The sequence below is a fragment of the Erythrolamprus reginae genome, chromosome 9 (assembly GCF_031021105.1).
Source record: "Erythrolamprus reginae isolate rEryReg1 chromosome 9, rEryReg1.hap1, whole genome shotgun sequence".
Lineage (NCBI taxonomy): Eukaryota > Metazoa > Chordata > Lepidosauria > Squamata > Dipsadidae > Erythrolamprus > Erythrolamprus reginae.
The window spans coordinates 13,157,401-13,172,719 of NC_091958.1; the positions used below are offsets into that span (position 1 = coordinate 13,157,401).

Here is a 15,319-nt window from a genome sequence, read left to right on the forward strand (position 1 = left end):
CACCAGGCTCAAGGTTGACTCAGCCTTCCATCCTTTCGAGGTGGGTAAAATGAGGACCCAGATTGTTGGGGGATGATAGGCTGACTCTGTAAACCACTTAGAGAGGGCTGTAAATCTAAGTGGTATTGCTATTGCTATTTTTTTTACTGAAAGAGTAGTAGATGCTTGGAACAAACTTCCAGCAGAGGCAGTTGGTAAATCCACAGTAATTGAATTTAAACATGCCTGAGATAAACATATATCTATCCTAAGATAAAATACAGGAAATAGTATAAGGGCAGGCTAGATGGACCAGGAGGTCTTTTCCTGCCGTCAATCTTCTATGTTTCTATGTTTCTTCTATTGCTACTGCTATTGTTATTTGTTTGTTTATTGATTGATTGGTTGATTTAATTGATTTGTTTTGATTTGATTTGATTTCTAGGCTGCTTTTTCCCAAGACTCAGGATGGCTATGCTATACAGTGACTGTAACAGGCATCCTTTTGTTCCTGTTATTTTAGCCAGAGGGGGAGAATGGATGGGTGGGAGCACAGGGCTCAAGGTTTCTTCCCTGAGGATAATAATCCTGCCTCTCTTTCTCTCCCAGGCTCCTGTGACTGTGCAAAACAGTGTGCGAGGCATCCTCAATGTGCTTGTTAATTTATCATCAGCCTCCAATGGGGCCTTTCTCGACTGGGAAGGCAACACACTCACTTGGTGAGATGTGCTTGTACTTTCCACCAAGAAAAAAAAAGGTGTTGGGTACCGTATATTTATCTTTTTAAATTGTATTTTGTATCACTGTTGTGTTTTTAATGTTTGTATCATGTATGATTTATATTTCATTTGCTGTACGTTGTCAGCATAGTTGTGATTTTGATGGTATAGAAATATATTTAATCAACCAACCAACCATCCAACATTCCAATCATCCAATCATCCATCCATCCATCCATTCTTCCAACCATTCAACCAACCATCCAATCATCCATCCGTCCAACCAACAACCAACAAACCAATCATCCATCCATCCAACCATCCAACCAAACAAACAACCAACCAATGATAAAACCAAACAACCAACCTTGCAACCATCCAATGATCCAATCATCCATCCATCCAACCAACCAACCAACCAACCAACCAACCAACCAACCAACCAACCAACCAACCAACCAACCAACCAACCAACCAACCAACCAACCAAAATGTAAACTTTCACTAAGAGAGTGATGACCAGGTTTTAAGTTTTTGTATTCTAAATAAAATCTTTGGCTGGAATCAACTTCAGGTCTAAAATAGTTGTGGGTTTGTCATCCACACTTTGAACATGTGTCCATGCGCAGTGCTGAAAAATAAAAAAAATCTCCCCTCAAAAAGAAACAAGATGGTGACACATGCGCATTGCTGGAAACTTGGCTTCTATGCATGCTCAGAAGATAATAATAATAATAATAATAATAATAATAATAATAATAATAATAGTGATGATGATGATGATAATGATGATGATGATGTGTGGCAGCACCCATGGACTGGCACTGACCAAAGTGATCCATTGTGACATCAACAGTGGGTCCTATTGGTTCGGGCAAACTGGTCCAAACTGGTCCGAACTTCCTCTATACTGGAGGCTAAAATATATGAAGAACGGTTGCAGGAACTGGGCATGGCTAGTTTAATGAAAAGAAGGACCAGGCGAGACACGATAGCAATGTTCCAATATTTCAGTGGTTGCCCCAAAGAAGAGGGAGTCAAGTTATTTTCCAAAGCCCCTGAGGGTAGAACAAGAAGCTATGGGTGGAAACTAAACAAGGAGAGAAGCAACTTAGATCTAAGGAGAAATTTCCTGACAGTTGGAACAATTAACCAGTAGAATAACTTGTCTCCTGAAGTTGTGAATACTCCAACACCAGAAGTTTTAAAGAAGAGATTGGATAATAATTTGTCTGAAGTAGTATAGGGTCTCCTGCCTAAGCAGGGATTGAACTAGAAAACCTCTTCCAACTCTGTTATTCTATACTTCTAAATCTGGTTGAGCAGCCTTTCAGAGTCCCGAAACTTTCTCCAGGTTATGCAAGTTTATTTCTGCAAGTAGAAACATTTTATACAGAGGTAGAATCTACAAATTGAGCCTCCGCCTATTGTGAATGATTATTGTATCAATTTAGCCTGATTGACTTGCACAATCTTATTGTCCTTCAGTTATAATCCCTGCGTTTATGACAGGCTGCAACAAGAATCCTTAATTGCATTGTAGATGATGATTTCTCTTGCGCAACTATTTCTAAATGGTGACTTCGGTGTATCTTCATGGTTTCAGAGTAGCCTATAAAACAAAATTAATCTTTAACAAGGTCAACTTTGCCAATTTTTTCTCCTGCCAGAAGCTAAACTTCTACTTCTTTGGTCCAAAGAGCAATTTTACTTAGCAGGTCAAGGACTGCCAGAATTTAAAAAACTAGCCAGTGGTCTAGCTTGATGCGAGAGCAGTCATGGGCTTCCCTAGGTATGCCCATGTTACTCCAACACTCCGCAGTCTGCATTGGTTGCCGATCAATTTACGGTCACAATTCAAAGTGTTGGTTATGACCTATAAAGCCCTTCATGGCATTGGACCAGAATATCTCCGAAACCGCCTCCTGCCGCAAGAATCCCAGCGACCGATTAGGTCCCACAGAGTGGGCCTTCTCCGGGTCCCGTCAACTAAACAATGTGGGTTGGTGGGCCCCAAGGGAAGAGCCTTCTCTGTGGCGGCCCCAACTCTCTGGAACCAGCTCCCCCCAGAGATTAGAACTGCCCCTACCCTCCTCGCCTTTCGCAAACTCCTTAAAACCCACCTTTGTCGTCAGGCATGGAGGAACTGAAATATCTCCCCTGGGCCTATACAATTTATGTATGGTATGCTTGTATGTATGTCTGCTTAATAATGGGGTTTTTAAAATATCTTAAATTGTAAATTATTACATTTGTTATGAACTGTTTTTATTGTGTTGTGAGCCGCCCCGAGTCTACGGAAAGGGGCAGTATACAAATCTAATAAACATAAACATAAATTCTGGTGGTTCTTTTTGTCCTAGCACAGCACTTCCCAAACCTGGGTAAAACTATCCAAAAATTGTGTAAAAATGTTTTTTTTTCTTTGTGTAATTACAAATGAACATTTAAATGGACTTCCATGTGGACGAAATATATTTGAAAATCTCCCAAATATATTCCATGAAGATGAAAAACCAATGAAATTACCAGCGGTAATCTGTGGAAATTGCGTAATTATCATTCAGTGTTATGGTTTTCATAATGTAGGTATGACTGTTCCTTCACCTTAAAATTACAATAGTGATGGGAGGAGTGATGTATAACTGGTCTTTGAAGTCCAGTAAGCATTTTGGATAAGCAGTTTTGGACATAATGCAATAATTTTTCCAACCTGTCTGTCAAGAGAAGGGTGGCCTATAAATATATATGTTCTGCCAGTGTGTTTCAACTGCCTGTAATTACAGGGTAGATTAGATTAGATTAGATTTATTGGATTTGTATGCCGCCCCTCTCCGCAGACTCGGGGCGGCTCACAACAATGGTAAAAAAACAATACATAGTAACAAATCTAATATTTAGCAATCTAAATTACAGTTTCAGGTTAAAAAATCCAAAAGAAACCCCAATATATAAAAAACAAGCACACAATCGAATCATACACAGAAACTACATGGGCAAGGGGGAGATGTTTCAATTCCCCCATGCCTGATGGCACAGGTGGGTTTTAAGGAGTTTCCAAAAGGCACGGAGGGTGGGGGCAATCCTAATCTTTGGGGAGAGCTGGTTCCAGAGGGTCGGAGCCACCACAGAGAAGGCTCTTCCCCTGGGTCCCACCAGACGACATTGCTTAGTCGAAGGGACCCATAGAAGGCCCACTCTGTGGGACCTAACTGGTCGCTGGGATTCGTGCAGCAGAAGGCAGTCCCTGAGATAATCTGGTCCGGTGCCATGAAGGGCTTTATAGGTCATAACCAACACTTTGAATTGTGACCGGAAACTGATCGGCAACCAATGCAGACTGCGGAGTGTTGGCGTAACATGGGCATATTTGGAAAAGCCCGTGATTGCTCTCGCTACTGCATTCTGCATGATCTGAAGTTTCCGAACATTTTTCAAAGGTAGCCCCATGTAGAGAGCGTTACAGTAGTCGAGCCTCGAGGTGATGAGGGCATGAGTGACTGTGAGCAGTGACCCCCGGTCCAAATAGGATCGCAACTGGTGCACCAGGCGAACCTGGGCAAACGCCCCCCTCGCCACAGCCGAAAGATGTTTCTCTAATGTGAGCTGTGGATCGAGGAGGATGCCCAAGTTGTGAACCCTCTCTGAGGGGGTCAATGATTCTCCCCCCAGGGTAATGGATGGACAGATGGAATTGTCCTTGGGAGGCAAGACCCACAGCCACTCCGTCTTGTCTGGGTTGAGTTTGAGTCTGTTGACACCCATCCAGGCCCCAACAGTCTCCAGGCACCGGCACATCACTTCCACTGCTTTGCTGACTGGGTCATGTGATCAACATTTGCCGCCTTCTGAGAAGCAAAGTCAATGGGAAAGCCAGATTGATTTAACAACCAGGTTACTAACTAATCAACTGCATTGATTCCCTTAATTGGCCTCTTTATGGGAATTTCTTCAATGAGGATTGGTGGGTGGTGGCTGGCAAAACCTGGGGGGTTATCTTCCACCCAAAGATGGGGAACTTGGCACCACCCAGGAACTTATCTTTCCAAGCAGCTGGACCCTGGGCCCCAAAGCTGGCTGTCACAGGATCTAATAAATTAATGTTCAGCCAGGAGCTACATATTCACACACACACACTCCCCCCATGCTTTGAAAGCTGTCCTGGAAGCTAAGGGTCATTTGCGACTCACAAACCCTTGAATACTAAAATACCAGGCAATGATCACACGTAGCCAGGGTTGGTTGTCTTATTGTGCCCAGTGTGCTCCCTATTTTCATTCCCCATTTCTAGCAATTTGTCTTTATTATTTACTTATTTTATTTATTCATTTGTCCAATACACAAACACATAGGAAGAAAAATAGGCCTGTAGTAATATATATAAGGGTAAAACTGAACTTAGAGGAGAGGATATATGAAAGAAAGAAAATATATATGATAAGTGAGAGAAAGGAAAGACAATTAGACAGGGGACGAAAGGCACACCAGTGCACTTATGTACGCCCCTTACTGGCCTCTTAGGAACCTGGAGAGGTCAATCATGGAGAGTCTAAGGGAGAAATGTTGGGGGTTAGGGGTTGACACAATTGAGTCCGGCAATGAGTTCCACGCTTCAACAACTCGATTGTTGAAATCTTATTTTTTACAGTCAAGTTTGGAGCAGTTCGTATTAAGTTTGAATCTGTTGCATGCTCTTGTGTTGTTGCGGTTGAAGCTGAAGTAGTCATTGACCGGTAGGACGTTGCAGCATATGATCTTGTGGGCAATACTCAAATCGTGTTTTAGGCGCCGTAGTTCTAGGCTTTCTAGGCCCAGGATTGTTAGTCTATTTTCGTAGGATATTCTGTTTCGAGTGGAGGAGTGAAGGGCTCTTCTGGTGAAATATCTTTGGACATTTTCAAGGGTGCTGATGTCTGAGATGTGGTATGGATTCCAGACAGATGAGCAGTAGTCTAGGATGGGTCTGGCAAAAGTTTTGTAGGCTCTTGTGAGTAGTGTGAGATTGCCTGAGCAGAAGCTGCGTAGGATCAGGTTAACAACTCTAGAAGCTTTTTTGGCGATATTGTTGCAGTGGGCTTTAGTTGATAAGAAGGCTGATGCTCAAATTTTGGCTCTCTGGGAATACTACATGATCAATTATCTGGGTGACAAAAATCCACTCATTTATGAAACCCCACTTAAATTGTGAAATTTAGGTGGAGTTCCACAAGGGGGAAAATGACGAAGATTCACATTAATCACTATATTCTCCAATGTATTAAGCACATATAAAATATTATCTCTTGGAACTGTAACTAGACTCCCCTTTTCTTACTTCATTTATATATTTATTCGATTTTTATGCCACCCTTCTCCTTAGACTCAGGGTGGCTTACAACATGTTAGCAATAGCACTTTTTAACAGAGCCAGCCTATTGCCTCCACAATCCAGGTCCTCATTTTACGCACCTTGGAAGGATGGAAGGCTGAGTCAACCTTGAGTCGGTGATGAGATTTGAACCGCTGACCTTCAGATCTACAGTCAGCTTCAGTGGCCTGCAGTACAGCACTCTACCTGCTGTGCCACCTTTAAAAAATGCCTTTTGCTTCCTGGGACAGGCAAGGAACTATGTCATTCCGTGACCAGGTTCTTAAGTAGAAATGTTTGTAAGCAGAAGCAATTATTCCCATAGGAATAAATGTAAAAGCAAATAATGTGTGCGGTTGGGGAAACCACAGGGAGGGTGAAGGCCTTGTTTCCTCCCAGGAGATTCCTAGAGAGGTCCCATGGAGGCTTCTCCCCACCTTTTCTGGCCCTGTTTCCTCCCAGGAAATTCCTAAAGAGGCTCCACGGAGGCTTCTCCCTGCCTTTTCTGGCCCTGTTTGCTCCCAGGAGATTCCTAGAGAGGCCTCACGGAGGCTTCTCCCCATCTTTTCTGGCCCAATTTCCTCCCAGGAAATTCCTAGAGAGGCCCCATGGAGGCTTCTCTCTGCTTTTTCCAGTTACAGTTTCGGAGGTTCGGCTTTGTAAGTAGAAAATGGTTCTTGAGAAGAGGCAAAAAAATCTTGAGCACCAGTTCTATCTAGAAAAGTTCGTAAGTAGAGGCGTTTGTGGGTAGAGGTACCACTGTATTCTCAAATATAACTTGTTATTGGCAGATTGATGACACGCCTTGGTCATCCCACCATTGTGTAAGGCAGTGATTTTCAACCTTTTTTGAGCCACGGTACATTTTTTACATTTACAAAATCCTGGGGCACACCACCAACCAAAATGACACAAAATGACACTCTAAGACACTCTCCTCTCTTTTTCCATCCCTGTCTCCTGCCCCTCTTGTGTGTGTGTGTGTTTACACACTCTTGAACCATTTCCAAAATTAAGTGAGGGCTGGGTTTTTTTTCTCTCTTATTCTTTGGGTGCTTTTTTATCATATGCTTTAAATCAAGAGTCACTTCTCTCTCTTTTTTGTTTCTCTCTCTTTCCTCTCATTCTCTGCCTCAATCATTTTCTCATTTCTCTTTTTTTCCCTCCCTTTTTTGCTCATTTCTCTCGCTCTCTCCCCCTTCCTCTCATTTTCTCTCTCTCTCTCTTGCTTTCTCTCTCTCTCTCTCTTGCTTTCTTTCTCTCTCTCTCTTGCTTTCTTTCTCTCTCTCTCTCTTGCTCTCAGCAAAAAGTTGCGAGATTGGAACCTGAGCTTCCTTCTTCGCGGCACACCTGACCATGTCTGGCGGCACACTAGTTGAAAAACACTGGTGTAAGGTATAAGAATCATGCCTTGGGGGGAACCCGGGGTTCAGAGTTTGCCATGTGAATACTCTGAACCTGTGTGCAAAATTAAACCTGTGTTCCTCTTTCCCTTTGAGGTCTTCATTCCCGAAACTGGTCAACTTATCCAGCTGCAACAGCTCCAGACTAGAGTCTACAGGAAAGCCCACTCCTTTCAAGATGGTCAGCAAAATTGCATGTTTATAACCCCACCCCTCTGTTCTACATTGTCCATGTAATAAGTAACCAGGGAGATGAGTTTGGTCATGCAAACCGGTTAAAATATAATTGAAGCCAGACTTATTTTTTAAACATCATTTTAACATCTGGGATTTCTCAAGTTACATCTGTTTCATAAAGTCTCAGCTTCGCTGGTGGAAAAAAATGAGATTTTTTTTTTTTGTCTGTGTGTCTCTGATGCAATACGAGAGAAAAAAAAATAACATTCTAGTCCAGAAGAGGGGAGGGTCAACCTCAGAAATTAAGGTCTTCCATTTCAGGCCCTAATTAATGCTAACGCGTATACTTTTCAGCTTCAGTCTTGAAAAATGCATTGATGTTTGCGAAGTAACTTCAGATCTAAATTTCCTTTCTAAACCATATTTCAATCTGTTTTTTCCCCCTCCCTGCAATGAAAATGTATGTTTGCAACCTGTTCTCAAATTGCAACCTTGGCAGGTCTGTAAGGTGAGTTGACGTAAGATCATCAAAGCCTAAGTAATGCTTCTCTTAGTGACTGCTTTGTTTCCGGGCCTTAATACATTCTCTCTGCCTTTCACAATATGCATTTTTGTGATTTTCCCTGGGCCCTTGCACGATATCTTTTTTTTTTTTAAACCTTCTCTATTGGGAAGCTATAAAATTGAGTTATAAGAATTGAGTTATGCAACGGGAATGTTAGCATAAACATAGAAACATAGAAGACTGACGGCAGAAAAAGACCTCATGATCCATCTAGTCTGCCCTTATACTATTTTCTGTATTTTATCTTAGGATGGATCTATGTTTATCCCAGGCAAGTTTAAATTCAGTTACTGTGGATTTATCAACCACGTCTGCTGGAAGTGTGTTCCAAGGATCTACTATTCTTTCAGTCAAATAATATTTTCTCATGTTGCTTTTGATCTTTCCCCCAACTAACTTCAGATTGTGTCCCCTTGTTCTTGTGTTCACTTTCCTATTAAAAACACTTCCCTCCTGAACCTTATTTAACCCTTTAACATATTTAAATGTTTCGATCATGTCCCCCCTTTTCCTTCTGTCCTCCAGACTATACAGATTGGGTTCATTAAGTCTTTCCTGATACGTTTTATGCTTAAGACCTTCCACCATTCTTGTAGCCCGTCTTTGGACCCGTTCAATTTTGTCAATATCTTTTTGTAGGTGAAGTCTCCAGAACTGAACACGGTATTCCAAATGTGGTCTCACCAGCACTCTATATAGCGGGATCATAATCTCCCTCTTCCTGCTTGTTATACCTCTAGCTATGCAGCCAAGCATCCTACTTGCTTTCCCTACCGCCTGACTGCACTGTTCACCCATTTTGAGACTGTCAGAAATCACTAACCCTAAATCCTTCTCTTCTGAAGTTTTTGCTAACACAGAACTGCCAATACAATACTCAGATTGAGGATTCCTTTTCCCCAAGTGCATTATTTTACATTTGGAAACATTAAACTGCAGTTTTCATTGCTTTGACCATTTATCTAGTAAAGCTGAATCATTTACCATATTACAGACGCCTCCAGGAATATCAACTCTATTGTACACTTTAGAGTCATCAGCAAATAGGCAAACCTTCCCTTACCAAACCGTCCCCTATGTCACTCACAAACATATTAAAAAGAATAGGACCCAGAACAGACCCTTGTGGCACACCGCTTGTAACCTGTCTCTGCTCAGAACACTCACCATTAACAATAACTCTCTGATGTCTATGCTTCAGCCAGCTGCAAATCCATTGAACTATCCAGGGATTAAGTCCAATCTTCACTAATTTATCTATCAGCTCTTTATGTGGAACCGTATCAAAGGCTTTGCTGAAGTCCAGATAGGCAATATCCACGGCACCACCTTGATCCAACACCTTTGTGACATAGTCAAAGAAATCAATGAGATTAGTCTGACATGATTTGCCTTCAGTAAAGCCATGCTGATTTGGGTCCAATAAGTTATTGTTTTTTAGGTGCTGATTTATCCTCTTTTTGAGTAGGCATTGATTCTCAAATAGTGGGGTGCGCCCCGTTGGGGGGGGGGGCACGGAGCAATGCCAGGAAGGCGTTTTGACCCTGGGGAACATGCGTGGTCCTTCTCAATTGATTCCTCTGGATGGGGAGTGTTTTCCGAGTTGCATGCTGTTCTGACCCCAGAAGAGAAGGCGGACAGGCGGGGTGAGACAGCTGAGTGGGTTCTTCTTCTTTTCGGTGGGCGCCATGGTAGCCATGAACGGTGTGGTGAACATGCTGTTGGACAAGGAGGAGCATCCTCTGCACCTGGGCCAAAGTTTCAAATGACATCCTAAAGGCTCCCTTCCACACCATTCACCGTGAGTGCCCGGCAGAGGCGGTGCTTATGGGCCAGGCTGGCAAGTCCAAAACATGGGCTTGATTAAGCTGGCCAGGCCTCACATCACAAGAGGGCCCTAACCACGGTAGCCTATGCCTGCTTAACTGAAAAAAGGATCCACTGAATTCAATGTGACTTACTCCCAGGTAAATGGGTAGAGCAGCCTTCCCCAGCTTGCAGCTTATAATAAGTAAAATAATAAATATGAACACTAAAATTCCATTGGGGCCCAGATCGGAGAGTTAGAACATAAGAACATAAAAAGAGCCATGATGAATCCGGCCAAAGCCCATCGAGCCCAGCATTCTGTGTCACGCAGTGGCCCACCAATTGTCCATGGGGATCTTGAGCAGAAAGAGAAGGCAAGACCCTCTGTTTCCCTTGACCCCCAACAAATGGTACTCAAGGGAACCCTGCCTGCCTCAACCAACATAGAGGGGCACTTGGACATCCGTTTCAATAACCATCGATAAACTTGGCATCCATGAATCTGTCCAATCCTGCCTTAAGGCTATCCAGGTTGACAGCTGTCACGACCTCTTCTGGAAGTGAATTCCACAAACCAAGGACCCTCTGGGCGAAGAAATATTTCCCTTGATTTGTCCTCACTTTCTTACTTATGAGCTTTAGGGAGTCCCCCCTCGTCCTAGTATTGTGTGGTAGAGAAAAGAATTTTTCTCTATCCACCTTTTCTATCCCATACATGATTTTATACACTTCGATAAAATCACCCCTTAAACACCGTCTTTCAAGGCTGAGTTGGGGGGGGGGGTGCAATATGTTTACTTCTTCCTAGGGGTGGGCGTAACAGAAAATAATTGAGAAGCACTGGCATATGGTGAACTTTGTAAAGAGGGACTTTTCTTTTCCGTGAGCCCAGATCATAATTACAATGTTGCTATGACAGTTGCATTAGGTGAAATAACCTCTTATTGTGCAGCGAGCTCTGGAAAATGACACAGATTTGATGAGATGGAGGGAAAGGTTTCGTGGCTGGCTGCAGCACCGACATCGCAAGGCGGGACGAGGCCAGAGTTCCTGGCAGGGTAAAATGGATCGGCCCCACCCTAGGTCTGCAATATGCCAAGCAAATCAGATCAATTTCAGTGACGCCAAGATAAAATATAGAGCTTGGCAGCAGCCGTTTCACACAAGCCAGTGCAGAAATGAGAAGTTCTGCTCTTGAAAACAGAATTATGAGAGAGAGGTCCTTGGTGGCCTATGAGCCTGCTTCTTTTTGCTTCTTTTTTCCTTTTAAATAGTTTTTTTATTCGTAATACAATTAAAAACAGAAAAATATTGGACATGATGTAACATTTGTTTATTTGTTTGTTTGTTTGTTTGTTTCTCTATTTCTTTATTTGTTTGTTTCTTTATTTCTTTATTATTTCTTTATTATTTCTTTATTATTTCTTTATTATTTCTTTATTATTTCTTTCTTTCTTTCTTTCTTTTTCTTTCTTTCTTTCTTTCTTTATTCCTTTATTCCTTTCTTTCTTTCTTTCTTTCTTTATTCCTTTATTCCTTTCTTTCTTTCTTTCTTTCTTTATTCCTTTATTCCTTTATTCCTTTATTCCTTTATTCCTTTATTCCTTTATTCCTTTATTCTTTTATTCCTTTATTCCTTTATTCCTTTATTCCTTTATTCCTTTATTTCTTTATTATTTCTTTATTTATTATTTCTTTATTTCTTCATTTCTTTATTTCTTTATTTACTTATTTGTTGTTTGTTTGTCATACAAATGTAGTATTGTATTATATTATGTTTAACATAATGTAATTCTAAAATAGAGATAGAAAAGATAAAAAGACATTAGAAAGGACCGGTAGGCACAAAGGGGAGAGATCTATTGTAGATAATGTAAGGTTGAAGATTTTGGGATCTGGGGAAGTAACAACAGAGTCTGGTAGTGAATTCCAGGCATTGACCACTCTATTGCTGAAATCGTATTTTCTGCAATCTAGTTGGGAGCGATTTACATTTAGTTTGTATCTATTCTGTGCTCTTGTGTTGTTGTTAAAGGTGAAGTAGTCGCTAACAGGGAGTACATTGTGATGTATGATTTTATGAACAACAGTTAAATCAGTTTGGAGGCGGCGGAGCTGTAAATTTTCTAAACATAGTAATTGAAGTCCGGAGGAGCAAGGTAATTTGTTGCGTGGGGAGGAGTGGAGGACTCTTCTTGTGAAGTATTTCTGGACTCCTTCAATAGTATAAATGTCTGTTATGCAGTGTGGATTCCATACAGGTGAGCTGTATTCAAGAATTGGTCTGACAAATGTTTTGTATGCTCTGGTTAATAGATCGGTGTTACATTTCCATCACATGATTTCGCCTCCTAAATACAATTCTTCATCTCTTTATTATTATTAAATATTTTTCCTCTGAGGGGGTTTCTTTGTTTTTCAATTTTTGTGGGAGAGCCAGTCTAGAGCTTGCTTGCTTTCTTGCCGACGTTATAGACATCCACCGATGATCTTATCTTGGTTGGCAGGGCCTTCTCTGTGGCAGCTCTGATCCTTTAGAACCAACTGTCCCCGGAGATTCGCACTATCTCTGCCCTACTGGCCTTCCAGAAAGCCATTGAGATCTGCTATTTGCTTGATAGGAAAAACATACCCAGAGCCCAGAAAGGAAAAAAAGAAAAAAAAGAAAAAAAATTCTACCTGTTCTGCATACCTGACCATACCTGTAGGCATAGTTCCCTCTAAGCTGAGCAGTGAGCAATCGCTCACTTAAAAATCATCATCAACTCAGAGTTTTCCAAACCTGCCCAGAAGCCGAGAGGGAAAGAGTGAGAGGGAAGGAGAGAGAGAGGAAGAGAGGGAAACAGATAGAAAAAAGAGAGGAAAGAAAAGAGAAAGAAAAAGAATGGGAGTAAGGAAGAGAGAAAGAAAATCAAAATCTAGTTTGAAACTAGCTCAACTATTTAAGTGGCATTTTGATATTGATAGAGTTGCCCTATTATGAGCTCACTGTTATAGACACACAGTACAGTATTTTACTTTGAAATTCTCAGAGGCAAAACAGGGTGGGTTTTTTATTTATTTGTTTGTTTGTTTATTTGTTTGTTTGTTTGTTTGTTTGTTTGTTTATTTATTTATTTATTTAGTATTTCTGTGCTGCCCAGTCCCAAAGGGACTGCCGCTCAGACACTATACTTTTCCGCCCACCCCCGAAAAAAATTAGAGGGAACACTGCCTGTAGGAGCCCATCAATGGTCCCTGTCCACCCAACCCCGCCCCTCCCATCAGTCCCTATGCAGCCCATTTTGGAGGCAGGTAAGTGCAGGGGGTATGAAGAGGCTTCATGGGGCGAAAAAAGGGCCTACCGGAAGTTCCAGAAATGGGTTTGTTTTGAGCCTCCAGGGGGCCTCCTGACCCTCGGGAGGCCGTTTTTATCCTCCCGGAGGCTCAAACAAAGCCTCCCGAGTCCAGTGAGGGCAAAAACGATCCCCTCCATGGGGTACAGAAGGCTGACTAGGTCGCGCCCACCATGGCCACACCCACCCAGCAACGGGGCAGGGTACCCCTTGTTAAAATTTTTGAAGCCCACCCCGTCTCAGAGGACGAGATCCATTACCACAGGAACGTATCCTGAGGTGGTGCAAAACATAGGTGCGGAAAACAGGGTGCAGAAAACAGGGTGAGCAGTGCGGTCAGGCGGTAGGAAAAGCAAGTAGGATGCTTGGCTGCATCGCTAGAGGTATAACAAGCAGGAAGAGGGAGATTGTGATCCCGCTATATAGAGCGCTGGTGAGACCACATTTGGAATACTGTGATATTCCTGGAGGTGTCTGTAATATGGTAAATGATTTAGCTTTACTAGATAAATGGTCAAAGCAATGGAAACTGCAGTTTAATGTTTCCAAATGTAAAATCATGCACTTGGGGAAAAGGAATCCTCAATCTGAGTATTGTATTGGCAGTTCTGTGTTAGCAAAAACTTCAGAAGAGAAGGATTGAGGGGTAGTGATTTCTGACAGTCTCAAAATGGGTGAACAGTGCAGTCAGGCGGTAGGGAAAGCAAGTAGGATGCTTGGCTGCATCGCTAGAGGTATAACAAGCAGGAAGAGGGAGATTGTGATTCTGCTGTATAGAGTACTGGTGAGATCACATTTGGAATACTGTGTCCAGTTCTGGAGACCTCAACTACAAAAAGATATTGACAAAATTGAACGGGTCCAAAGACGGGTTACAAGAATGGTGGAAGGTCCTAAGCATAAAACGTATCAGGAAAGACTTCGTGAACTCAATCTGTATAGTCTGGAGGACAGAAGGAAAAGGGAGGACAGGATCGAAACATTTAAATGTGTTAAAAGGTTAAATAAGGTCCAGGAGGGAAGTGTTTTTTAATAGGAAAGTGAACACAAGAACAAGGGGACACAATCTGAAGTTAGTTGGGGGAAAGGTCAGAAGCAACGTGAGAAAATATTATTTTACTGAAAAAGTAGTAGATGCTTGGAACAAACTTCCAGCAGACGTGGTTGGTCAATCCACAGTAACTGAATTTACACATGCCTGGGATAAACATAGATCCATCCTAAGATAAAATAAAAAAAAATGGTATAAGGGCAGACTAGATGGATCTTTTTCTGCCGTCAGTCTTCTATGTTTCTATGTTTCTAAAACGGAAGATTTAAAGCTGTAAAACACACACACACACACACACACACACACACACTGCCCTGCTCTGTGTCAGAAGCCAGTGTTACTACAGGATATTGTAAGCTGTCCAGGCAGAGAATAACTTGTGCTCTTTCATGAACGTGTGTTTCTTCCAGAATGGCTGAATGTTGAAACAGGAGGGGAGGGTTTAATTGGGTCCCGTGTGTGCTTTGTTCTTTGCTTAGAGCTGAAGAGGAGAAGGAAGAGCAGGGGGATCAGCCGTGATTCCCACCACTCTGCGTGTACCTTACAGCAACTGCCTGGGGTTTGTTTGAAGGGCGTGTGACCCACAAAATCCATCCATGATCCAGTCAGGAGTGTCCTCTATCACCCTCAGAAGAACATTAGGTCTTTGAAAAGAATGGCCAATTATTCCAAGCTTCATTTGAAGGTCAACCCTTCCTTTCTTTCTCTCCCTTTCTTTTCCTTCCTTCCTTCCTTCCTTCTCCTTTCTTTTCCTTCCTTCTCCTTTCTTTTCATTCCTTCTCCTTTCTTTTCCTTCCTTCCTTCTCCTTTCTTTTCCTTCCTTCCTTCTCCTTTCTTTTCCCTTCCTTCTTTCCTTCCTTCTCCTTTCTTTTCCTTCCTTCCTTCTCCTTTCTTTTCCTTCCTTCCTTCCTTCTCCTTTCTTTTCCATCCTTCT

At 42.2% G+C, this 15,319-nt stretch overlaps 1 protein-coding gene across 3 annotated transcripts in view; it reads left to right on the top strand.

The window, feature by feature from the left end:
- LOC139171859 (C-signal-like) overlaps positions 1-14,885 on the top strand; it is a 28,788-nt gene extending 13,903 nt beyond the window's left edge. The window contains exon 6 of one of the 3 annotated variants that reach the window (XM_070760318.1): positions 425-679. In XM_070760318.1, coding sequence (XP_070616419.1) covers positions 425-502 — 78 coding nt within the window. In that variant the 3' untranslated portion in view covers positions 503-679. Of the gene's footprint in view, positions 1-424; positions 3,038-14,864 lie in introns of those variants that run through there. The other 2 variants (XM_070760317.1, XM_070760319.1) reach the window with 2 other exon arrangements.
- Positions 14,886-15,319: the final 434 nt, after the last annotated feature.